Source organism: Rhamphochromis longiceps, linkage group LG14, assembly GCF_057381845.1.
Source record: "Rhamphochromis longiceps isolate RC_006_pf linkage group LG14, R_longiceps_female_GT1.1, whole genome shotgun sequence".
NCBI classification, from domain to species: Eukaryota; Metazoa; Chordata; class Actinopteri; order Cichliformes; family Cichlidae; genus Rhamphochromis; species Rhamphochromis longiceps.
In genome coordinates this window covers 25038883-25065727 of record NC_140570.1, presented here as the reverse complement: position 1 = coordinate 25065727, position 26845 = coordinate 25038883, and the positions used below count along the sequence as shown (strand labels likewise).

The following is a 26845-nucleotide window of genomic DNA, read 5'->3' as shown; positions in this document are numbered from 1 at the left end:
AAGTCTTCATCGTTGATCAAAGCTACACCAGTTGTTCCAGTTCTAGTACCCGCTGTTTTCTCCATTTGAACATTTTCTGCGTATTAAACGATCAGTACAAACTGCCGGCAGAGATTTTAAATGTATTAGTAACTCCATCATCTATATCAAATTTATACAGTATATACTAAAATATACTAAATTCATCTTGTTGTAGGCCAGATTTTTCATCCATCGTGATTTGATTTATTGCTACGATCACATCTTTGTCCTCACCAGGGGTCTGTTACGGCCCTAGCAGGGCCTCTCTCTCTCCTGAGGGTGCCTGTGTGGGCGTGTCCCACTACCTCCTGCCTGAGGTGCCACCTTTCCCTCCTGTACAGCTGACTCCCATCAGCAATTAAGGGTATTTAAGCCCAGAGCAGGGTGAGCTCTGGGCCAGAGTGCCATTTTGTGTGGGCCCAGCTAGTGAGCTGTGTAGTGTGTTGTCCAGCTAGTGAGCTGCGTAGTGTGTTGTCCAGCTAGTGAGCTGCGTAGTGTGTTGTCCAGCTAGTGAGCTGTGTAGTGTGTTGTCCAGCTAGTGAGCTGTGTAGTGTGTTGTCCAGCTAGTGAGCTGCGCTTTCCTTTTGACTTTTTGCTTTATTTGACCAACGCCTGAGTTTTGTTTGTGTTTTGTTGGTGTTTTATGGTGATAACGGCTTGTCCGTCTCTTTTAGTTGACTTACTTCAATAAAACTGTTTTATTTAAACTGTTTCGCCTCCTTGACTCCTTTTTCTGACCCGGTCACTTTTGTTACTTCCCCCTCACCGCCTAGACCCCCCCCCCAGGGGAACGTAACAAGTGGGGGCTCGTCCGGGATCGTTGAAAAGGGAGTTCTGTGTTGGATTTGGTTTTTTTTTTTTTTTTTTGATTATCTCACTTTGTCACCTTTTTAGAGATTCACAACTTCCCAGTTTAGTTAGGTGAGTGTCCAGCTGAGCTTTGTTTTAAGTTCTTCCTTCGGGCACTCTTTTGTTGTTTTGCCTTTTTTATTTTCGGAGTAATCCTGGGCGGGGATTAGTTCCCTGTTGGGGGTAGGCAATTCAGGGCCCCGGTCGCTGAAGTTCTGCCTTTCAAGTTGCCTCGAGCCCAGCACGCTCCAGAAGATAGGTAGGTAAAGTTTGTTGTGCTTAGGAACTGGGTAAGTTGTGTTTGTTTAGTGTATACTGCAAGAGGTAAGTTGGTCAGTTAAAGTAAGTTGTGTAGTTTTCCATTAATCGGTTAATTATTGGGTAGTCTGCGTGAGTTGGCAGACGGGTGTGGCAGTGGTCCTAATTAGGTGGTGTGTTTCTAACCCTTCACCATCCCCAAAATGGTTGACAAAGCTGCTAGTGTACAGGTGTCTAGAGGCTCGTTTGTGAGCAATAACATTCACCTGGTTCCAGACTTCTGTGAATCCAGTGTTCACAGCTTTTTCAGTGTGTTCGAACGCCTGGCAACTGCACTGCAGTGGCCTCAAGATGTGTGGGGGGTGATGTTGCTGTGTCGGTTGACAGGTAAGGCTCAAGAAGCGTGTTCTGGTCTGTCTAGGCAGGACGGCCTGGTTTATGGAAAGATCAAAAGTGCCGTCCTCAAAGCCTATGAACTGGTACCTGAGGCCTATAGGCAGCATTTTCGAGGGTTGGAGTTGGTGCAGGGACAGTCCTATCTTGACTTCACCAGGGAGAAGGCGAGGCTCTTTGATAGGTGGTGTGCGGCAAGCCAGGTTAATGATGTGGGGTCCATACGTGAGCTTATGCTGGTGGAGGATTTTAAAAACTCTGTTCCTAAGTCTGTGGCCCTTTATTTAAGTGAACAGAGGGTTACAACTCTACAGCAAGCTGCCACCCTGGCAGATGAGTTTAAGCTGACTCATACAGCAAGTGCGGTAGGACAGGATATCCCTCTGCACTATAGCGCAGCCTGGACAGGTAAAAGTGGGCCAGCTAAGATGGAAAATGCAGTTATGGTGTTAAGACCTAGGCCCAAACTGTGTTTTTTCTGTCACAAGCCTGGCCATGTGGTTGCCAATTGTGTCAGACTGGCACTCAAACAGAAAGCCCACTCAACACGAAAGGGGCCTGTTTTGAGTAAAGTCAGTCGTGGCTCTCAAACTGACAAGCCTGCCAGGCCTACTAAAAGGCTAAACCTGGAGCACAGTTGCTCAGTAGCACCCCGTAATCAGTGTACGAGGCCAACTAACCCTGAGCTGCCGCTGGTTGACCCTTTCTCCGGTTCATGTTTAAAACCACCATTCAGACCTGCACCCCTTGCTAACAGTCATGTCTGTGTTTCAGTGAAGCCTGCTAGCTGCCTGCTGGGTTCTCCACACGTGATGGTTCGAAGCCCTGGCTATCCCATGGGACACTGTTTCGAGGGTCTGGGGCCACTCTCTGGCAATGTTGTGAACCCACTGAGATGGGATTGGCAGTTTCCGCAGGAAATGCCTAACCGTTGTTATGGGGTTTGGTAGGTGGAAAGCCTGCAAAATTCGTCATGAAACGGTTATGGACTCATTTTTGGTTATGGTAATTTGACAAACCATGGGTTTGCATTTATGGGAGGGGGTGTTACGGCCCTAGCAGGGCCTCTCTCTCTCCTGAGGGTGCCTGTGTGGGCGTGTCCCACTACCTCCTGCCTGAGGTGCCACCTTTCCCTCCTGTACAGCTGACTCCCATCAGCAATTAAGGGTATTTAAGCCCAGAGCAGGGTGAGCTCTGGGCCAGAGTGCCATTTTGTGTGGGTACAGCTAGTGAGCTGTGTAGTGTGTTGTCCAGCTAGTGAGCTGCGTAGTGTGTTGTCCAGCTAGTGAGCTGCGTAGTGTGTTGTCCAGCTAGTGAGCTGCGTAGTGTGTTGTCCAGCTAGTGAGCTGCGTAGTGTGTTGTCCAGCTAGTGAGCTGCGCTTTCCTTTTGACTTTTTGCTTTATTTGACCAACGCCTGAGTTTTGTTTGTGTTTTGTTGGTGTTTTATGGTGATAACGGCTTGTCCGTCTCTTTTAGTTGACTTACTTCAATAAAACTGTTTTATTTAAACTGTTTCGCCTCCTTGACTCCTTTTTCTGACCCGGTCACTTTTGTTACTTCCCCCTCACCGCCTAGACCCCCCCCAGGGGAACGTAACAGGTCAAAGTAGGAAACTTTGTAGGACCAGGTAAGATCATTACTTACTTTGGCACACAAACTAATGCCTTGATTTTTCTTCATGGCAGTACTCTGTAGGAAGAAGAAAAAAGAAACGGTACCTATTGCAGTTAACATGTGCAAGCCCCTTAGGGTCTCCACCACTATTTGTGTGGCCATTCTTTAGCTTGTAGTGGTCCTGCCACTCTTTGGCTCTGCACCGGCTCCACACTCATTGATCTGTATCTTTGTCTCTATAATATAAATGTGAATATTTAACAGTGTAAACCTGGAAAGAAGACGAAAGACTGCAAGAGAAAAGGGAGGATGTAGTTACTCCCTATAGAAAAGAAGCATTAACCCTCCTGCCATCCTTTAAAAAACTCACACCCATCACCCTAGGGACCATTCTCAGCCACGCCATAAAAAGACCATATATCCATATTTTATTCCACTTTAAATTAGCCAACCTTGTAAAACTACTTCTCCCTGAAATATTCATGTAAAGTTTTAATTATATTTTCGTTGTTTTAACCCTTCAAATCCCAGTGTTATTACATGAGCGCCCTGTGTTATAAGCACCAAAAAACGAAACTAAATATTTCCACAAAAAACCAGTTGAAGTAATATGTGATTGTCATTATAAGTAGGCCTTTAGATGGACCAAAGATTGGCACCAACATACATTTTGACCTGCCATTATTTTTTTTGCAATTTAAAAATTAAAACTTCAAGGCCCTGAGTCTTCATTGACATCCAAGAAAAGAAGAAAAAATAAAATCATATGATGATAATTTGGGGTTGAAAAATAGCGTTTATAATGGAAGTCAATGGGCAGAAAATGGTCCCCAGGGTGATGGGTGTGGGGATTTCTGCTGCTCAGCCATTTTAGGCTGATTTAAGGAATTCACACTGGAATATTAACATTGACAGGTAAAAACTATCCTGTGGCAAGTTTGGTTATATTCCACTGAACACAGTGGAAATGACAGCCATTTAACACATAGCAGTGGCACAAAAAGGTCCCAAGAAGGCAGGAAGGTTAAAGAAGGATGAATTGTGCTGCTGTGGACTGAAAGTGATGAATGTTTGTCTCTGTTGGGAGCGACACTTCCTGTGTGTCAGTATGGAGTCGGTGCCTGTGAAATCGTATTTCCCAGTGGTTTATGTGCTTGGCTGAGTTAGTATGTAATCCACTAACACATCCTCTCCTTTTTGTCTCATCTCCTCTCAGAAACTAAAGCTGAACTTGAGGATCTTATGGCAGACATCAAGAAGTTGGCCAACAAAGTACGCTCCAAGTTAAAGAGTGGGTATACTTTCTTTCTCTTTTCGCCTGCCAGAGCCGCTACTATTATTTTCTATGCTGCTTCAACTTTTTTGCATTTGTTTAATTTATTTAAATGTGCCTTGTTCTGAGAATTAGTGACCAGTTGGTTCCCAAAACTCTGATTGGCATCCAAAAATTATTGCACTTTTGAGTATGACAGTATTTTTATGTAATAAATGCTCAAAATTGTTTTATTGTCTACAAGGATGTGAGGAATTTTCTAATAACTGTGAATGAAACTACCAGGAGTAAAATGTTTAATTTCTATCTCTTTTTTTTAAAGCAAAAAGTCTGAAATATTTTAAGGTTGCAGTTTCTCAGATTTTGCAGCTTTTCCTTGACTTACATCACTGTAAACTGAAAAATGAAGGCTTTGGACTGCCAACATGGGACTAGAGAGATTCTGACAAGCATTTTCAATGTGTTAGCAAACTGAATATCTTAATTTCATACATTAGAGACCAATTAACTGGTTAATGACCATGTAAAATAATTTTCTTGCGCTGTTTATTATATGTGTGCACAGTGGTTTATCTCGTGGTCCTGGTACTTTCTTAGGATCGGCGAGATGGTAACAAGTGAGACATAATGAGACAGTGAACTGTATAGCATTTGGCAGCTGACAGACGACTTGGTTTACACTCATAGATTCAGTAAAGAAACGGTATACTCTGTATTAAAGGAAGATAAATATATACTTCGGTGCACAGAACTAGAAGATGATTGCCTTATCCTTCATCTGGCATGCCTACAGCCTGGAGACACAAAGATAAGCATACATATATGTATCGGGAGGCACACGCTTGACAAAGTGCTGTCAGGCAGACCAGGCCTTGCATCACAGTCCACTGTGTCACTCCAGTTCACGTCATTTGATGCCACAGGATACCTTTGTGTTGCTGCTTTCTGTGTGTTTCACTGAGTGACCTCAGAGTGCACCCTATGATAGATCCTGAAGAGGGAGCAACAGCAGTTACTTTTTATATATAGTAGGAGAAATAATTATTTGAACCCCTTGCTCAGTTTGCTCGCTGGAATTAGCAGTCTCTAATTTTTATGATAGTTTCATTTTATTGGAGAGAGACAGAATATTGACCAAAAACACAGAAAAAACAACACATAAAAGTTAGAAATTGATTTCCATGCTGTTCAGTGAAATAAGTATTTGATCCCCTCCTACCTTGCGAGAACTCAGGCTAGCATAGATGTAGCATACAAATCAGAATCAGTGAATCAACTCATTATGTGCATAAAGCACACCTGTCCTGACCTCTTCACCACCATGGGCAACATCAAATAGCTGTCAAAGGACATCAGGTACAAGATTGTAGACCTGCATAAGGCTGGAATGGGCTAAAATACCATCAGCAAGAAGCTGAGTGAACACTATATACAGTGGGGCAAAAAAGTATTTAGTCAGCCACCGATTGTGCAAGTTCCCCCACCTAAAATGATGACAGAGGTCAGTAATTTGCACCAGAGGTACACTTCAACTGTGAGAGACAGAATGTGGCAAAAAGGAAGCATCCCCAGTGGCTGAATCGATCAAGACCGATCGTACACGTTTTTCAGAGATCCTGAAAGCAAGTAATTTATTATGAGTTATCATGTTTTTAACACCCTATGAGCTGTGATAGTTTGTTATACTGAAGCTGTGTGTATAAATAGAAACGAGCACAGACCCTTACAGTAACAAGTCAGGTGTAGCTGCACATCTCACTGTAAGATGTGTCCATGAAGGTGTAGCAGCCTTCATCAGCCATCTAATCCCATCTTAAATGAAAAACTGGATTTAAATGAAAGCTACATCTCTGTATATTTCAGCAACAGTACTTCCCGTGGCCTCTGATGGCCTTTCATTTACGTTATTATGCTCGGCAGCATCTTCCTGATGTGTGACAGCGAAGAAGCAGCCAAGAAAAAGTGACTATTACACACTAACATGTCACTGGAAAACTAGAACGGGAACAGTCACCCCAGTAATTTGTACCTTGATGAATTTCTTAATAGTCACTGCTTCTTCCACATCATCAATTATTCATCTGAGTGACTGATTTGACGTATGATTAGTTAATCTTTGTGTCATGCATGTATGGCAATCTTAGTGCATTACTACATTATTATACGTAGATATAATAACCACCCCCGGGTTATAATTATAGTTTAATACATAGATCATAGATCACATCCTCTTGATTACAGGTGTTGAATTAGAATTTGATTCCCCTATTGACAAAGTGTCCAGCACTTTCACTCCCAGCTTCACAAGCATTGACCGAATGCGGTAAAAAATTCACAGCCTCCAGAGTGTTATTGATTATGATTTGACCTCCTAGCCTTTCCTCTTGTAACAGTTCATCCTTTCCCTTGTCCACCTCGTAACACGGTATCTCAAAAACAAATAGCTGGATTTCTAATAAATTTGGATGTGTATGTTTGTGGTCCCCAGATATTGAATTCTTGTATTTTTAATAACCTCTGGACCGTTCTTCTTGCTCTAGCCTCAGGACAAAATGCCAGATCTGCACACAAAATGAACTGCCGTTCCTCATAATCTATTTAGCAGAGTACCATGAGGATTTGCGAGCACAGTTCTGCTCTCGTGGTTACAGTTCATTTTTGATTTTTATTAACCTCCTCGTCTTTCCTCTGGTATCATCAACGGATTCGTACCCTTATTTTCACTACTACTGAACAGCTAAATCATTGGTATCTTTGTTAATTCATCTAATCTGTACGTTGTGTATGATTTAATTAATCTCTACAGGCAGACAGCATTGGAGGCTTTATTCAAAGAGAGCAGCTGTCTGTTGATCAAATGTGTACTTTTGTGCATTTGCCCAGGTATCCAACAAACCATTGAGCAAGAGGAGGGGCAGAACAGGTCATCGGCCGACCTGAGGATACGTAAAACACAGGTACAGTTCAGGGAAGCAGAAGAATCACAGCTGTGCTCCAGTTGCATCTTACTGCATGACGGTGAGCCATATTTGAGTACTTTAGTTAACACCCTCCCCACTCTGTGAGGACATCGCTGGATTTCTCTCAGACAATCAGCAAAGATGAGACAACTTCACAGATGATGACATCATGGCATTCAAACCCCCAACTCTAACCGTAATCACAAATAAAACTCACATGTGAGAGGTTACCTCCTCCCATTACAATGTGGATTAATGGTGTCTATCAAACAGCACATGAAAATATCAAGTGTTTCTGTTAGTATTCATAGTATAGTATTATACTCACTGCTTTGAGTATACTTGTTGGGCCTATTTGTCCTATTTCCATTCTGAACACGCTACATTTGCATATAATTAGTGTGTAATATGCAGTTGGTACACTGCTACACTCCTGTTCACGTAGCATTGACTTTATTCTTACTTCTCTTATTTACTGTCTGGCGCCAGCATCAGTCGGACTCAGGTGAAGTGGTTTGTTGTTTCTCCTTGTCTCTGCAGCACTCCACACTGTCCCGTAAATTTGTCGAGGTGATGTCAGAATACAACACCACTCAGTCGGACTACAGGGAGCGCTGCAAGGGACGCATTCAGAGACAGCTGGAGATTAGTGAGTAGACCCAGGAGACTAAAGCCACCGCCACCCCTCAAACTGTGACTGTACCTGTGTGAACACTGCACAGATTCAGAACATCTACATCTATTTTCATAGCCCAGATAAAAACATCTTAATTGTTGTTCTAATTTGTATTTTCTATCTGGTTTGTCTGATCCCACCTAGAACACACCCTCTTATCGTACAGTATAACATCTAACTCTTGTGTAGGTGTGCTGTTGCTACACTGTGAACAAAATGGTCAGCTTTAGTCATCTCTGTCATAATCACTTTTCCCACATTTCCTAGCATGTGTTTTATCCTCAGGCCAAGCATCGTCCTCTTCATATCTGTCCTCCCTCTTATTGCTCAGATGTTGAATTCATGTTAATTAGGCTAAAAATGAGATCTGCATCCTTTTTTTCCTGAACTGTTTATCCAGCGTAGGGGAGATGGAGCTTATCCCTGCTGGCACTGGGGCCTAAAGCAACATTCATGCCTACATTCACACCTACATCAATATACAATAACCAATTAACCTAACATGCATTTTTTTGGACTATGGGAAGAAGCCAGAGAAGCCTTGGAGGACCCACACAGGCACAGAGAGGGTCTCAGTTGGCGGTGACGCACTCCTCCTTCTTATTCTTCCTTCAGCTGCTCCCTTTTTGGGGTCACCACAGCAGATAATGTGCCTTAGGCCATGTCCACACTAAAACGTTTTCGTTTGAAAATGCATATTTTTCTCTCCGTTTTGGCCTTCCATCCACACTGAGACGGCGTTTTGGTCAAGGAAAACGGAGCTTTTTGAAAACGTTCTCCAAAGCGGATACATTTGAAAACGCCGCTTTCGCGACGCAGTGTGTACAGCGAACCAGGAGCCTTTTCGAAAACGATGACACATTTTAGTCATGTGATGTAGTCATGTGACCAATTAAACTAAGATAGCGGAGGGCATTGCACATCAGTTGTTATGTTTGCTCTCAATTTTGACAGCCCTATTAAAGACTAATATTAGTTTGTACATGTAGATAGCTTTTCTTCAAATTCTTTAACTCTCACTCGCTTTTCCAACGTTGTACTTTTGTGTTACTCGCAGCAACAACTCCACCTCATTGTTAGTCCATTTAAAAAATTCGCTGCTTTTCCTCAACATCTTGTGCTTCACGCATGCGCAGTACTGGAACGTAAGTGTTTTTGGCCATTGTGGACGCACAACTCTGTGAAAATGAATGAAAACAATAGTGTGGATGCGGAACGTCATTCTATTCCTGGTATCCTTTGCCACACCAACAGTCTGCATGACCTCCTTCACTACATCTGTGAACTTTCTCTGTGGTCATCTTCTTCTCCTCCTGCTTAACAGCTCAGCATCAGTTGCCCCGTGCATCCACCATCTCTTCTCTGACCATGTCCAAACCATCTCAACCTTGTGTCTTTAAATATGTCTCAACAATTGTTAACCTGAGTTATCCCTCTCATGCACTCATTTCTAATTATCTGGCCACTGCCAGTGAAAATCTTAGCATCTTTAGGTCTGTTACCTCCAGCCAGACCTGTGTTTTTATCAGCGCCACCATCTATAAAACATCGATCATAGCAGGTGTCACCATCTTGCACACGCTGTTACTGTTGCTGTTATCTTTCTGTCACAAATCACTCCTGACACTCGCCTCCACACACTCCACCCTTCCTCTACCATCCAGCTGTGCTACTGTACCCATTTTCTGCCACTGTGTGCAGACTTGAGGTGTATTCACCATTTTTGAAAGAGCTTTAGTATTTCTGCACACTGTTTACCACACACTATGACCCCTCAAACCTCAATTGATTGACTTGATCAAATTCAATCAGAGAAACTTGTGTAGCGAGAAGCGTTGTAATTCTAGGCGCAGGTTCTTTTGACATTTTCTGTTTTCAAGGTTTCTGCTTTTTAAAAAAAAAATTCCGGCAGGAGGAAAACTTCATCATCGCAACATCTCGCAGCTGCTCCAACAGCTTCCAGCACATCGTTATTCATAGAACATTCGCTCAGCTGGGCTGACATTCAAATTTAATTTATAAATATATTCAGTTTATTCACTCTCAAAGTCGCATTTGAATGTCTTCAGCTTAAACTTGAACACACACACGCACACATAAAACAATACAAATTGGAGAGTGTGTCCAACCATTATCATCCCACAGAATCATCAGTAACACTTGTGGAGAAAAGACTACAAAATGCAGTCTTTTCTTAATTTTGTTTAGAGAGAAATTTCAGTTTCCCACACCCATATTTTATTTTGAATTGTTTTGTGTAGTGTACCAAAACAACCACCCTCACACTGAAACCACTTTCCAAAACACATAGATCACCAACACCCACACCCATATGCATGCACATGCCAGGTTGCTGCAGCTCAGATCTGAGCTCATCTCACTCGTGACACGCTGTATGTGTAATGTGATTTGACAGGTATTAGCTGTAGGCGCTGGGCTCCTGGACCAGGCACCTCGCATGGCCTCTGACACAGCATCCTGGCAGACCGCACTGTGCCAGCTGCCCCTAACAATCATGATAGAGTCACCTTTATAAAAACACACATGCACACGAGCATCCAGAGACAGTGACTCATGTAATAGCAAGAGCAGAGGAGAGCAAGGGCAGTTATGTTGCACGGCGCTTGGTATAGATGTCATTTCCTCTGGCCATCTGTCAGTTTAGATGGACACATGCAACCAGTCTGTATGCATGAGCTCCACCCAATATATGTAGACTACAACAACAACAACCGTGCGCAAAAAAGAACAACGCAAATCCACTAGTGAAGTTAAACACACGCATGTGACTCACTTTTTCCTTGAGCTCATCTAGATCCATTTGGATTTGATTTGTCAGCTGGTGGAGTCACAGGAGGCCTTAGTTGATCTCACCTGTCGTCAAGGAAGGGATTAGTTAGAGAGAGAGAGCACAGAGATGGAAAGAAAGATCGGGAAATCATCAGTATGAAATAAAGACGGACTTGGAGTTTAGGGATTTAAGAATGAGAAGAAGTCCATAATAGTTGAATTTAACACTGTTTAAATCATTTAGGGTCATGTAGCAAGTGGCCTTTTTCTGTTGTGCCTGCACCTTTGACATGTGTATGTGTGCACGTCTGTGAATCAATGAGAGTGTGTCACACAGAGGGAAACAGTCTGCTCTGTCAGACCGAGTATTGATGTTCCCTCTGCTGCTCATCCCCTTTCCTGTTCACTCCTACTCAACCCCGCTGGGTACATGCATGAAAAAGAAAACAGCAAAGGTACACTGTCATGTAAACACGTTGTTGTCCAGACAACATTTTTGCCCCTGATCAACAGTGACTCTAAAAAAGTCTTTCTTGAAGCAAAGCTTCAAGAAAGCTGCTATTAGTAACGGTGCCGAGAAGTTATTTCGGGTAATTGAGAACAACTTTCTTGCTTTAAAACAAGGTTCATAACTTCTTGTCGTCCTTATGTTCTTCTTTCCTATGTCTTTTACAAATGAGCAAAATTGGTAGTATTGGTGGTGTTTAGTGTTTCTGGCTCGTCCCGCAAAAACGCCTGTCATGTCAAGTTATGTGAAGGCTACAATAAACCCATAAAACAATACATTTACTTATGTGTATCTTTGCCTCAAGTGTTAGATTTATCTGCGACAACAGCCGTGAACCTCAGCTGTGCACTCATGTCAGTGCATGAAAACACTTATCATCTCCTTTAACTGCCGTCTTTGGTGTTTCCTCCACAGATTTGTTGTCAGAATTTTTTTTGAGTACCTTATAATGTCCTAAATAAAGTCCTAAATAGATCTAGATGCATCATTTCTAATAAAAATGCATTTCTATTCTTCTGGAATTTTATCTCTATCAATAAAATTTGGGCAACACCGCTGTGTGTTGTGGTGTTTAGCCCCATTGCCTCACAGCAAGACGTTTTTGAGTTATGCAACATTTCTGTGTGGAGTTTGCATTGTCTCCCCATGACTTTTACTTCAGGAACTCTTTGGGACTGTGTGAACACATGCATGTTAGATTGATTGGTGACTTTAAGTTGATCTTAGATGTGAATGGCTGTGTGTTTCTTGTTAGGCCTGTGGTACATGTCTAGGGTTTACCCCGCTGGGTTAGGCTCCAGGCCAACCGCAACCCTGAAATGGATAAGTGAAAGAAAATGAATGATTGATGAATACAATTTTTGGTTTTCAGACCTGAACTCAAACAGTTTTAATGTATCGGAGACACATTATTAAAACCATAAAACTGTATGCTATTTTCACTTAAATCATCGTCAAGCCTGTAGACTCCTGGTGGAGCATAGGGCTGCAACAACACCGCGCCAACGGACTCTGTTCTGGACCGTTCTCTTCAGCTGGGTCCACGGTCGCCTTTACTTCACTCTTTTCACTAGAAAAAGAGTAAGAATTAATTTGTTAGTGATTTTAAACCTTTAGGTTATCCAGTTTTATACTTTTAAGGTAGAGACAGGCTCTGTTTTTTGATTTTAGGATTCATGCTCAGCTAATACAGTATGTTTTCATATTCAAAAGCTGAATATTAGAGAAATATAAATCTTTACTATTTCTTGCAAGACAGCAAGTGAGTGCATTTTACAAATGCTGAACTAACCCATGGAATTTCAGCTAATCTTTTAAAGCACTTTGATATGAGTTTAATCCACTGTGTTTGCATTTTAGTTTACTATTGATTGAGAATGCATATTTTGATATGCTATTTTGCTTCCATTATTTTGCAGCAGTGAGCAGAGAGGCCAGGCCAGCAGGGTGGAGTGGATGTTGGTCACAGGCATTGCAGGGTCTCTTTGACATTTGATTGTTGTGTTTTATTTCTCAGTGGACGCTCTTTTAGCTTAGGAGGAGCGCGCTTGCAACGCCAGCGGAAAAGACAGAGATGTACGCCACATACCTGCCTCGGGAACAAAAGAGATCGATCTCCTTTACATGGGTGCAGATCGGCAAAATGTACTAGAAAATTACACTTCTTGTTCTTGTGCCTGGTTGTGCAATTTGCCGTTTCTCTCTGCTTCTGGAGGGTCTCGCTTGATTTGTGTTATATAACAATGGAAATGAAATAATGCTGTTACTGGTAGCAACATAGTATCAATGATTTAATAGCCCATAAACACCATGGGTGAAGTGAGACTTCTTGGCTTCATATTAGGCTTCTCAGGGTTTAGGTCTCCATGGTAACAGCTAAGAGCCTCCCTCAGAGACTGTCATGGCTTAAAACAAAAAACTATGAGGAACGTGTGTGTGTGTGTGTGTGTGTGTGTGTAGGAAGTGAGATAAATAGTGTAGGGTAGTGTGCCTCAATTTTTTTTGTCTTCATGATTATGCATGACTCATTGTCACTCCTCTCTGACCCTCCTCAATGTTGTAGTTTTAGTCTGATGTTAGAGCGATTATTATCAGAGAGGACTGGAAACCAATCACAGCGATGTAGTGAATGTGGCCTCTCGCTCTTCTTTGTGCCTCGTTCTCATCCTCCCATTTGTCATGCTGCTAAAATGTTATTGCTCAACATGTCTCTTAAGCATGGTAATGAAACTGTGCAACCACTTACTCACAACTAAATGAAATTCATTGGTTTGATATGGATATGAAGTTTGAATTGCACATGATGCGCTCTGTGTATATAAAGAGAAGTGTGAATGGACACTGCCATGGATGCTTGCGTGCGGCTTCATCAAAATTCTGTTCGTGAAGGCAATCATCGGCTCTGACTCCCGACCATCATCAGTCACCATCACGCTACCTGCTCTGTCTCTGAGGCCCCACAGCAACCACCAGTCTTCATCACACGCATTCTCACACACGCTGATTAGATCATGAATCCAGATTTTGTTGCCTCTAAAATCCCCTCCCAGGGGTCCAGTGGTGAGAAAGAATGAGAAGAGTTCACAAAGCAAGCTGTGCAGGTCTGTTACTTTAAGCTACTGTGAATGAATTGAGTTGTGTTTTTTCTAATTATTTGAAATTTTAGGAGCTGGAGTTATTTGCCTTTTTCCAAGAATTTCAAGTTAATAAAATCATCGTTAAAAGCAAAGCACAAAGTGTCAAACTACTATCTCGCTACACTCTTTTTAATATCACACAGAAGAACTGGTCACACCATGTCAGGGTTACTATAAATTTCTTTGATCTACAAAACAATTTCCCCAAGGAGTTCCAGTTTGAATAGTCTTGAGTTCAATTTGACTCATTTTATTTATATAGCACCAACAGCAGTCATCTCAACGTGTTTCATATTGTAAGGAAAAAACAAACCTTTCAATATTAGACAGAAAAGTCCAATAAACACCACCTCCAGACAGACAAATTTTCTTTTAATGGGAAGAGACCCCCTGCCATGGCCGGGGAGGGATCAGGGAGGGGCGACCATCTGCTGTGACTGCAGGGCTGAGGAGAAAGAGTAGAGAAAAGAAACTATAGAAGAGACACGTTAATGACCGGCATTAGTGGCATGTAAACACATCAGGAGTGAAAAGGGGCGAGTGGAGAAGAGCTCATTGCGTCATGGCAAGTCTGTCATTCCCTGCCTTTACCAGCACTGCTAAGGGATGCTGCAGGGTGACGTGATCCATCCTTAACTATAAGCTATGAGTCAAAAAGGAATTTTTTGAGCCTAATCTGGTTGCACAGGAGAGGGGCCTGATAGCCGCCTTCCATTACTTTTGCAAACTGTGGGAACCACAAGTCACAATCTAGCAGTCTGAAAGTTCTCTGCTGGGGTGATACGTTGTGATGGGGCCTGATTATTCAGGACCTTGTATCTGTGCAGAAGGCTTTTAAATTCAGTTCTGAGTTTAACAGGAAAGAGAAACAGTCTCTCTTTCTAGTCGCTATTAGTAGTTTTTCTGTTATGTTTTAGATTTAATAAAGTCTGTTCAGGTTCAGCTTTTAGAAAAACCTGATAAGAGGGAATTACTAAAGTAGAACCTTGAAGTATTAAATGCATTAACAAGTTTTTCAGCATCACTCTTCAGCGTTTCTACTTTTAGCCGTGCTGCACATTTTACTGCGACAGACTGAGGTCACTATGTGTTGTAACTCATCAGCACGCCCTAACGCTTATTGATAGGTTAAGTAATGCTTTGATGCTTTTTCTTATTATAAAATACTTTAAAATTCTTTAATTTACTTAAGTGCATTTCTTCTTGGAGTGACGTTATACTAGCAGAAAATATAAAACTATTAATGATGGGCTTAGACATTTATAGATATTTCCATTAATGACCAGCTGAATAAATGTACCTAATTAAGTAGTTGGTGAGTGCATATAGCAGCTAATTATTACAGTATGTAGCAGACTAATAAAAAGACAGAAATTCTCTCTAAACTAAACCAATTTGAAGCACATAGTTCTTGGATGGGCTGTACCTCATAGAGGGTCATAATATTTGTCACATAATTCCATTAAAAATACTCCAGAAGGCACCAGCAGCACACACACTGTCATGGGGTCCAGCTCAGTGCCACAAATTAGTGGAGGCGAAGTCTTGCCGACAGCTATTGCTGATAACGTTCTGTCAAAGCAATCATAACTCTATCCCTGAACAAAATAAAAGGGAAGAAATAAATCCCCTGGAGAGATGTTTGAAAGCAGAAATTCACTGTAGAGACCCAAACCATTTTTGTACCAGGCTGTGAGCATGTTAAGATTATCTCTGGAGTAGTTAAAAGGGTAAGCAGCCTCAAGTGGCCACTAGATGAACTGCAGGTTTTTGGCACTTCCAGTTGGCTTCTTTTGTCAGCCCCTGTGGTTGCTGTTTCAGTATACCCCAGGAGCAGAAATGAGCTAAATACATTTATTAAAGTGCTGTATTAGCACAGTGTAATTTGAAGGGCTCTTTTATGTTAATTTATATCAGTTGCTGACAACCTCCAGTCATTGAGAATTTCCCGACATGTTGGTAAGTGGCTGCCTGAGCTTGCTGTAGTTGACCTGTAGTATACGACACTACAGGTCAACTACAGGGGACCGCAACAACCTGTTGGCGTTCAAAGCAATCACAAGAATGTTTCTGGTGTAGTACTACAACCTCTTTGCGAGCAATTTCATTAAAGCACAAGTAACGTGCACATTTTTCTCTAGCAAACTGTGATTGCCAGGCGATCACCCACTGGTCTCTAGGCCTGTGACGCTGAGGCCATAGGAGAAATGTTATAGATGGCGTGCTTTTTAGATCTTTTTCTAGACAGACATTGTGATGTGGCGCAGTAGGGAAGGAACAGGCAGAATTAATGATTTCCCCATAATATCCCAGCATGCCACAGCAGTGAACCAGTATGAAGAAAATGGAATGCAGCCATCATGAAGGCACTTGTGCTGTCCCTGCTGCGAGTCAAAATATCTGCTTTGAAAATGTTCAAAATATATTTCTTAGTGTTTTAATTTAATTTGTTAATCTTAATCCATTTTGCCTATTGGGCAGTTTTGATGATTTAAAATCATTTTTACAACAATATTTCTGAACTTTTTCTCTAAATGGCTTTTTCTTGTACTTCTATTTAGTAAAAAAGCTCAGTGTTTCTCTCACCACTAGTTTTTTTTTAATAGACAGTGTTGTTAGAAAGCTTTTAGATTTCTTTGGCCTGCTATTTGTTTTTGTTTTTTTAACCGTAGCCGAGAGAAGTTAAACTAACTGCTCAGCTCTGTACATCGAGTTACTATTTGATGGGTCATCACGTGTGTCATCACAGGGAAGAAAGGGAAAGTCCTGTATTCACATGCAACCCCAAAGAGGATTTAAAATGTGCAAAGGAAAGATTGGAAATGATGCTGATAGTGTCTGACTATGACTTACAGTAACAGTGGGGCAGTAATGGAGCCCAAGTGGAGCAGCGCTGCATGCAAACTCAGCGCTCAAACGAGAGTATTAGTGTAGGTGTAGGGAAATGCTTGTAAAGTAGGGCAACTCTGTCGGGGAAAATAAAGATGGATGAGGAGCAAACTCATCAGCAGAAAGAAGCCATAAGAAATGCTGTCACACAGAAAGAGATGGGAGATTGAAAATATTAAAGCAAACTTAATAAACTGCTAAATAAGTAGGTGATAGTTCTCCGTCTTCCTCTGCTCCTCATGCTAAGAAAACTACACAAGCCTCATATTCAAATGAATACGAGCCGTGTTTACTCATGTTCTGCCTGTCTGACAGTTGAAGGGGAAATGTCAAAAGATGATCAGCGAGTATCAGATTCAATCTCAGCTACTACAAATGAGATGCAGACTGATATCTCTGACTCAGCTGCAGTCGCTGAGCTACCGTGTGTGATTTGTCAAAAGCGAAAAAAAATCTAACTTGTAGGTTTTAGAGTAGCCACAGATCCTCGTTCAAACGTTAATGACACGTGCTGATAGGATTAAAGAAGAGAGACCGTGAACGTTTTGCTTCAAAACACATCAACAAATGGATATACACAGAGCAAAAAACTGAACTGTTAGTTTCTCGAGGTATTTTACACCATTAATCATGTTCACATTAGTGTGGCTGGATCAGAAAAATGCAAAACTTCTGGCCTGCAAATGTCAGAGATGTGGGGTTAAGTGCAATGAGAAGTCCGATGGCTCACTCCTGTAGTTAAGCAATATTTTAACTGTAGGCCCATTAATGTTTGAATTGCAGGGTTTATGGCTTTCTGTCTGAACCTTAGCTTGGAGATAATTTGAGATGTCTAGTTAAATACTGACAGATGTATGAACACATATTTACCCTGCGACATTCAGATCAGTTTTTCTATTATTACATCTGTTTTTAACCCTTTTCCTGCCTGGACAAATCTTTTACATATTACATCCAGTGTTGCCGTTCCTGTACAGTGGAGACGGATGGAGAGAGGATGGAAAATAAGTATGTGTAAAAGATGAGCAAACAGCTTTTATTTTAATTAATCCTCAAATTGGCATATAGACCAGGAGGGGATGACTGTTATCGTCCAGGGCGTTATATTAGTGTTTTATTAATATGGTCTTCATTCTCTTTGGAAACCTTTTAAATGAAATATCGATGCACCTACAGTTATCCCTAAAAGTTTAAGCAAGCTGGCGGTCTTTTTTTGAAGTTTGTGCGCTTTGCCTTTTTAGCTGGAAGAAACACAACAAACGAGGAGCTGGAGAGCATGTTGGAAAGTGACAATCCAGCCATCTTCACCTCGGGGGTAAGTCTTACAAAAAACAAAAAAGCAAAACATAAAGAATGCAGCGGGGGCGCACCTGTCAGTCACTACTTCCTTAATTTTGTACCTTCTTAGATAATTATGGACAACATCACCCAGCAAGCAATGAATGAGATCGAGACGCGGCACAATGAGATTATCAAGCTGGAAAACAGTATCAGGGAGCTTCACGACATGTTCATGGACATGGCCATGCTGGTGGAAAGCCAGGTGAAAACACTGATCTCTCTCTCTCCCTTTCTGTTTCTACAGCTGTGTTGCTTGAGTCTCGGCCAAATGCATGCAAATGAAACAAACATGCAAATGCTCAATATGTTTATAACTGACAATCCATCTGCCAATTGATGCATAATGACTGGTTTCTACATGCAGAAAGGGCCATCTTGCCATTGCAGCGGTTCAGTAGCTCCCCGTGTTCATTAATAGTAAAATCATTAATCAGCTCAGCATGCTAGCATGCTGCTCCTGCCTATTAAAGCTCAAGGAACTACACGTCTTTCATTTTGCAGAACGGTTTTTAAGTGTATTAGTGTAATTGAGGGCTTGTCTATGCCAACACAGTTGGAAGGAGGTTATGTTTTCAGCTCCATCTGGGTGTCTGTTTGCAAACTATCTCAGTAAATTTAGACAGTTTTGGGGGAACAGATCATTTTTGGCTCAAAGATAAGTTGATTGGAGTTTGGTGATTATCTCCACGTGTGATTTCTGGCTTTGGACAGTTTTTTCTTTTTTTTTTCTTTTTTTTTTTATAAATAATTCTCCTGCTGCGATCATTAGCTGGAAAATAAATCTGACATCTACAACTTTCAAGTTGGCAACTTAACAGAGTCACATTTTGTTAAAGCTTTTAATTATAAATAAACCTTAAATATTTCAGGCTTTAGCTTCATGCATTTAGAGCTGTTCAGGATTAGTCTTTTTATTATGTTGCAAAATTTGAATGCTGCACATTAGCCTCATGGAGTGAACAGTTCCCTAATTTTCTGATACATATTCGGGTTTTCTTTAAGTGTTGAGTTGCCTTTTGTCTCCGTAGCAAAGTGTGGAACTTAAGGGCTGCTGCGTGGGTGCGTGTGTGTGTGTGTGTGTGTGTGTGTGTGTGTGTGTGTGTGTGTGTGTGTGTGTGTGTGTGTGTGTGTGCGCGCGCGCGCGGCTTAACCCCCACAGAGATTGACTATTTCCTTCATCAGAAATAATCGGCCTGAATTGTACAGAATGGATTCTGAGTTAGAGAACACTTGAAAATATGAAAAATAAGAAAATATGTGAAATATTGAAGTAAATCGTTACATGAAACTGATTTTGGTTACACTGATGGCACAATGCAATAACATTTAGCGGGAAAACGTCTAATAATTCAGTGGAAATGGGTGTTTGTATGTGTGTGCTCTAAACAGCTCAATTAACTAACCCTTTATGCTCTCAGTGCCACATGATTTAAGATTAAACTGGAGTGTGATTGTTAAATCTACCCTTCTCAGCTTTGCTCTCTCTGTCTCCCACTCTCTTGGTTTTCGCCTCTGTTTTCTTCTTCACTACACAACACTGCCCCCACTCCAATGACTCTAAGCTATGGAGAACACAGAACGTTGTTCCCCTTCTAACACAGCAAGGTAATTTATCTCTAACTCGTGACTTTTCACCTGTGTGGACTTTGAATTGTCTTTGTTTTAGTGCATGCACAGAGAGCAGTCTGGGTCACTTTAGTAGCCATTTGATTTGTCAAGTGATTGTGGGTCAGTGCTAATGTGAAAAGTTATGATTTTCTATCTTGTTGATTAATGCTGTTTTAATCATGGTTTGTTACCAATACAATGGAAATGATAAGAGATATGATATCATAGTTATTTTGTGTTCTATGACATTCATGTAATGATAGCTTTCATTAGTCTAGTCAGGTTGCTTTGAAACATATTTATGAAATCTAAACATTGCTGGTACTACAGATTTCTTCTTACTATTACCTTAATGTGTCTCCATCTCTGATTCTTGTGCAGGGCAACCTCGTGAACAACATTGAGCACTGTGTTATGGAGGCCCAGGATTATGTGGAGCAGGGAAAGGACAACATCCCAAAATGCAAAAAGTTCAAAAAGACCAACAGACGGGTGACATAATTATTTCTTTTTCTCTTTTTTCTTCTCCTTCTTTCTTCTCTCTCCTACTCATTTATCTGTTATTCCTCCCCTGTCACTTGCCTCCATCTGTATCCGCTCCTCCTCCTCCTGCCTACATATCTGGCTTCCTCTTTATTCTTCTTGTCTGCATGTCCTCCACACCTCCTCTGTAACTAAATTCTTCTAGGGGGAAATGATAGACCGCATTGAGTACAATGTGGAGCACTCGGTAGACTATGTGGAGAGGGCGGTATCAGACACTAAGAAGGCTGTTAAATACCAGAGTAAAGCCCGGAGGGTGAGTTGCTTAAACGGAAAAACGTGCTGTCATGTGGAACGGTGGTAGTTAAAGTCGGAATCGGTGCATGTGTATAGTGGAGTGGTTGCTGTGCATGCTCACCTGTCATGTATCTGTGTATGGACTGTGGTTATTGTGAGTGTATTTAAGTCTACAGCAATGACTTTCAGCCTCAGTAACTTTAGCATATACACTCACCGGACACTTTATTAGGTGCACTTTGCTAGTACTGAGCTGGAGCATCTTTTGACTTTAGAACTGCCTTAATTCTTCAGTTCTTCCTTTTATTGATTCAACACAGTTCTAAGAACATTCCTCAGAGATTTTAGTCCACAGCTGCTGCAGATTTGTCAGTTACACATCCATGATGCTGCAAAAATTAAAACCCAAAAATGCTCTATTAGATTGAGATCTGGTGAGTGTGGAGGACATTTGAGAACAGCCATGTTCAAAAAAACAGGTAGGGATGATTTGAGCTCTACGACATGGCATATAGCCCTGGAAAGGAAAGGAAAGTATATGGTCAACAGCAAGACTCAGATGGGCTGCAAAGTTTAAATCGTGACCATTTGATACTACGGTGTGCCAAGAAAATATCCTCCACACAATTATACCACCAGCCTAAACGTTTGATGTTCTGCTGCTGTAGCACATCATGTCGTGCCTCCAGAGATGCTCCTCTGCATACTTTAGTTGTAACAGTTGGTTATTTGAGTTACTGCTGCTCCCCTATCACGACCTTTAGCAGGTCATCTTGACCATGTCTAGATGACCTAAATGCCTAAAGGAATTTAGTTGCTGCCATATGATTGGCTAATTAGATATTTGAATAGGTGTACATAACAAACTGGCCGGTGAGTGCCTATAAGAATCTGACCTAAGAACAATTCAATTTGGTAAGAAAAATGATCTTCATATTTGTATTTAAGAGGAAATGGAATAAAAACACCCTGTATGTATTTTTAATTCAACCTTTACAACCAGAGTCACTTTTAACACATGAACACTATGTTCTGGTGGAGAGGCATGACAAGGAGCCACAACAGATGATAGTGATTTTAAATGTTTAGTGCATATACAGAAAATGCACAAACTGTCATCTTTGAATAGTTGTTTGCTAGTAAAGCAAGATGTATCATCTTACATCATGAACTCTGGAGGTTCACTATCTTTGGACAGGATTATGTGAAGCTGATTGTTCCCATAGTATATAAACATTTGACAAATGCTTTTGAAAGGAATCATGGCAGTCTTCCTTCCTTTAAACAATCTGCAACACAATGGAGCAATTCTGCCACCTCTTGGTCAACGTCTAACCAGGTGCTCAACATTAGATAAATTGCACACATCCAATGACTCAGTGCAAGGGTCATCTACATGGTTATTTCCCCATTTATAATTAAAGACTGCAAACTTTCTTTCTTTCTTTCTTTCTTTCTTTCTTTCTTTCTTTCTTTCTTTCTTTCTTTCTTTCTTTCTTTCTTTCTTTCTTTCTTTCTTTCTTTCTTTCTTTCTTTCTTTCTTTCTTTCTGTCTTTCTTTCTTTCTTTCTGTCTCTGTCATGTTCCTCTCAATCCCCTGACTCATTATCTAACGCTGTGCTCTCCTTGTTCTCCCTCCCCATGGTCCCCCATCCAGAAGGTGATCCTGATAGGAGTTTGTGTTGCGATTTGTATCACCATCCTCATTATTTCGCTCGCAGTGGGACTCAGTTAGGAGCCTAAAAAAATCATCACATGGCAGACAGGACAGTCATTATGAGTGACATGAATGCCAAAAAAACACACACAACTGTTCATGTGTTAAATGTACTGTATGGTGGCCTCTGCAATGTGTGCAGTGAGCACTGCTTGTGAACTGGGAAGCAAGTCATTGCATTACTGGTCTGAGGTCTGTGCAGCAAGCTATGAACACTCAAATATAATCTGCATCAACTTTTATTCTTAATGTGTGCTTCAGCTCCAGGAACGGTTTGTGCTTGGCCTGTTTGAGTTGCAAAGCTTTGTCATGTGCATGTTTCTCTCTGTTGTCCCACAAACACAAATTGAAGATGATTGCATTATTACTAAAATGGTCATCAAAATAAGCTTACTACCAATTAGTTTTAACAATGATGTATTACTAAAGGTAAAACAAAATAGTTAAACATTTTGGGAAATCCACTTTTGAGTTAGGTTGGTCAAATATGTGCCTTAGAGATTTTATTGTTTCGCAGCCATAGTGACTTTATGGAGGAGTGATCAGGAATTACAGCAATCTCCAAAAATGTATTCTCCCTTCCAGGTTTTCATCTGTAGTGTTTATGCTTCCGTGCAATTTCTGCTTTTGGAAAAGTCTAACAAATATAAAACAATTGACTTGTGGTGATGTGTTAACAGCTGGGTGGATGTTTTCTTTTTTGTTTAGTTTTTTTTAATAATTGTGATTTTTTTTAATCATGATTTTTAAGATACTGCAACAATGTAGAGATTTTATTTCCTTCTCACCCGATACATCCACGATATATCGATGAATCTGAAATGACCAGGTAAATTAAATAAGCTATTAATAGTTTATGAGTGAAATTAGGATTTATAACACACAAACAAATGTAAGTTTATAGTTGCACATTTAAAAGTTTAGTCAGTTACTTTACAGAGCTTAAAATGAGGTAAAAAGAACCTCAGATGAATAACAACACATGACATATGTGTCATTATTTATTTTTTAAAAATCCAAAATGCAGAACCAGTGTGTGAAAGACTAAGTACATTCTTAATACTTTCAGAGGAATTAAAAGGGTAAGTAGCAGCCACGTGCTGCTAATCTAATGCATTTGATAGTGGAGAAGGGTTCTCGTTAAGGTCTATGCCTCAACGAGAACCATCCCTGTGTACTGCTCTGTCCCTCATCCTTCTCTGTTGTTGGGAACGAGTCTTGGGTCGCCAGGTTCTCTGTTAACGCTGTGCCTTTGACGTGTCCTTTCAGAGCGTCGGGGCACTTTTCTCCCTGAAGCTCAGAGATCAAGATATTTTCATTTCTCCGAAACAGGTCTTTGAGCAGAAGGATGACCAGTTTGAGGGCCTAGCACCGAAGGCGCTAACCCTAACCCCCCTAACCCTATAGCATATCAAACACCTCATGATGATTTGGGTTGTGCAACCACAGAAGCTGGGCACCTTACAGTCACTGACAATGATCCCAAGCATGGCAGCAAAACGACAACAGAATGGCTGAAAAAGAAAAGAATCAAGGTGTTTCAATGGCCAAGTTAAAGTCCAGACTTCAACTAGATTGAAATACTCTGGTGGAATAGCTGTGCTTCATTAAATGCGCATAAATCTCAACAAGCTGAAGCAATGTTAAGAAGAGTAAGCCAAAAAAAAAAAACATTAATATAAAATGCTGAGAAATATGTACAGAAAATGATTATTTCAAGTTATTGCTGTTGGAGTTGGTTCTACGAACTACTGAATCATGTTGTTTACTTAGCTTTTCACACACTGCTTCTGCACTTTGCCTTTTTTAAACAAATAATGTCACATGTTTTGGTTTATTGAGTAAATTAAAATTGAATGAACTAATTTAAGTCTTTCTTTGTGGAATTAGCATGTTCTCCCCATGTTTGTCTTTCCGGGTACTCCAGCTTCCTCTCACAGTCCAAAGACATGCAGTTAGTGGGGATAGGCTAATTGCCCATAGGTGGGAGTGCGAGTGTGAATGGTTGCCCTATATCTGTGTGTTAGACCTGCAACAGACTGGCAACCTGTCCAGGTTGTATCCTGCCGCTCGCCCTCAGGAAGCTGGGATATGCTTCAGCGCCCCCGCAACGCTGAGAAGGATAAGCAGTAGAGAATGGATGGATAATTTTAGTTTAGCTGTAATAACCAGATGATTTTGTTTATGTCCTGATATGTAAAACTTTAGAACTGCATGAGGGTGTCTCATAGAGAGAGATGATGTGTTTAATTGAACTTTTATTTTCTCCTTATTATACTGATGTGATGAGATGTATGTGACTCATAACTAAGGGCATATTTCCTTAAACGGTTTCTTTAAGAGTTGTTGGAAACTGTGCAAGTCCACAGGATTTATTTGCTGCACGCTGAACTTCTTCATTAGAGGGACCTTTGCTAAACACGTTTTAAAAGTGAAGTTTGTGTTTGGTGGATTTTTACTTTTTGATAAATTTGCAGTCTTGCTTGCATATTCTTGGATAACCACTAGATGGAGCCAAATCGATGCTTTTTATGTTGTGCATGTGATGGCTTTAACCACAGAGATGATTTCTGTTTGTGGCATGTGTATATGACAGATGGTATGAGCAAAATGCAGGATTTAAAGATTTCTTTTAAAAGAAGATGTAGAAATAATGTAACATTTTGGTCACACTCCAGCATTATTAGAATGAATTAAATTGCATTTTTTCCCCAGCTCGGTTCTTTTACTTTTGTTGTAAACTGCATTTTGTTCAAATTATTATTAACTCTGTTCAAGTAAAGCACAAACAGTATAACTAACATGTTTTCTCTGCTCCCCATTTGCTGCTTTGGATGTTTTTTTTTTTCTTTTATTTGTTAATACCATTCAGAAGAAAATTATGATTATTATATGCTGTATCATTCTGGGAGTCGTCATTGCTTCCATTGTTGGGGGAACACTGGGCTAAACCTCAGCCACGATCACACTAAAAAAAACACACAAAGTCACACGACAGAGCTAAAAGCAGAATAACACACATTTCCAATTTCCTGTTTTAACAAATGCAATCTATTACGTGTTCAGCAAAAGATACGTTACATAATGTACAATAAATTTTACACACAGTGTACAGGGCCAGAGGTGTTTTGTTTTTGTTTCGCATGAGTTGCTATTTTGTAAATGTGTGGTGCTGCAAACTGTTTATCAGAGTGTCGAGTGTTGTCAACGATATGATGTTTCTTGAATGAAAAAGTTACTAAATGAAATGTAACGCTATACTAAAACATTCCAACTTCCAAGTATGACACTGATTCAGATGTGTCTTTTTTTTGTGTTGTACAGGCAAAGTGACAGGTAACTCATCGGTTATGTTTTCAGAGCTATGTTATCTGTAGACCTCTGTTCATTTGCACATGTATTTATCTTTTTTGTAGTCTTCTTACTTTCTCTCTCTGATGTCTTCTACCTCCCTCTTAAAAGCCCTGCATGGTTTAGTTCACTGTAAAGTGGTGTTTTGTACTCTGTTGCAAAAGGGAATACATCAAAAAGAACATAGCTATGCTGATGTTGGGTATTTTGCTCGTATATTTAACACACTGCCAAACTTTTTTTCTAATTGCACATCTCTTGTAGTTGACAGAAGCAACGCTACTGTACTTAATTTCATCTGGCCTTACCGGTTGTGCAGCATTTTTGACCGTTGCTCCAGTGTTGAGTGTGATTGAGTGCATGCATGCATATATAAGATTTGAAAGGATATTTGCAAGTTCCTTGGTAGCTACATGTCTGAACATGTTGTATGTGAGTCGTTGGATGAAAACATGAGTGCTTGTTGGTAGCCAAATGTGTCTTTGTTTTCTAAAGTAATATAAAGCTCTCTAACACTGCCAGTATATTTAAATAAGCTGTTAAAGTGGAGTCTAGTCTGGTTGGATTAATGAAGTGACAAACCTTTTGTTTATTTCTGCCGTTTCTGTAAACCCCAAGGTTTAAACAGTGCATATTATCCTGTCAAGCTACTTCTACTGTATGTTTATTTCCATTGATGAACTCACTGAGTCAATGAATGCATCAGCATGAACCCAAAGTAGCCCTGTTAAAAGACTCATATCATTTTTGGGGGGAAACATCAGACAGCACAGACTGCAACCATGTTACCATGTTGCCTACTCAACTTGTTGCCTTTGTGTTGTATTGTAATGACATGGGTTTATTTGTTTAATGAGTCTTGTTTTTTTCTTTTTTTAAGTAAAGTTTGTCCCAAAAAATTACACTGAGTTTGTAGTTTGCCTTGCACACATGATTCCACAGGGGAATAATATATCCAGAAGTCCAATACCAGTGAAAACGTGAATGGTGAGTCCTTGAAGTTGATGTGTTGGTAGCAAGTTATTTAAGCACCAGAATGTCCACAAACATGATTGCAAAATTGGAGAGGGACGTCAAATATTCAGCCTTCCTCCAGCCCAGTCCCAAACTGCTCTCCTTCACTGGTCTGGACGGGCTGTCTTGTCAAGATGAACTGACTATGATGTCACTTTTTCTAGACA

General features: G+C 40.7%; 1 protein-coding gene across 4 annotated transcripts in view; it reads left to right on the top strand.

Annotated features, from left to right (window-relative positions):
* LOC146654130 (syntaxin-1A-like) overlaps positions 1-26552 on the top strand; it is an 87362-nt gene extending 60810 nt beyond the window's left edge. For 2 of the 4 annotated variants that reach the window (XM_085429202.1, XM_085429204.1), the window contains 7 exons: positions 4353-4427; positions 7293-7366; positions 7910-8018; positions 18110-18183; positions 18277-18411; positions 20506-20616; positions 25186-26552. In XM_085429202.1, the coding sequence (XP_085285328.1) occupies positions 4353-4427; positions 7293-7366; positions 7910-8018; positions 18110-18183; positions 18277-18411; positions 20506-20616; positions 25186-25263 (656 nt within the window). In that variant the 3' untranslated portion in view covers positions 25264-26552. Of the gene's footprint in view, positions 1-4352; positions 4428-7292; positions 7367-7909; positions 8019-18109; positions 18184-18276; positions 18412-20198; positions 20310-20505; positions 20617-22253 lie in introns of all 4 variants that reach the window. The other 2 variants (XM_085429205.1, XM_085429203.1) reach the window with 2 other exon arrangements.
* Positions 26553-26845: the final 293 nt, after the last annotated feature.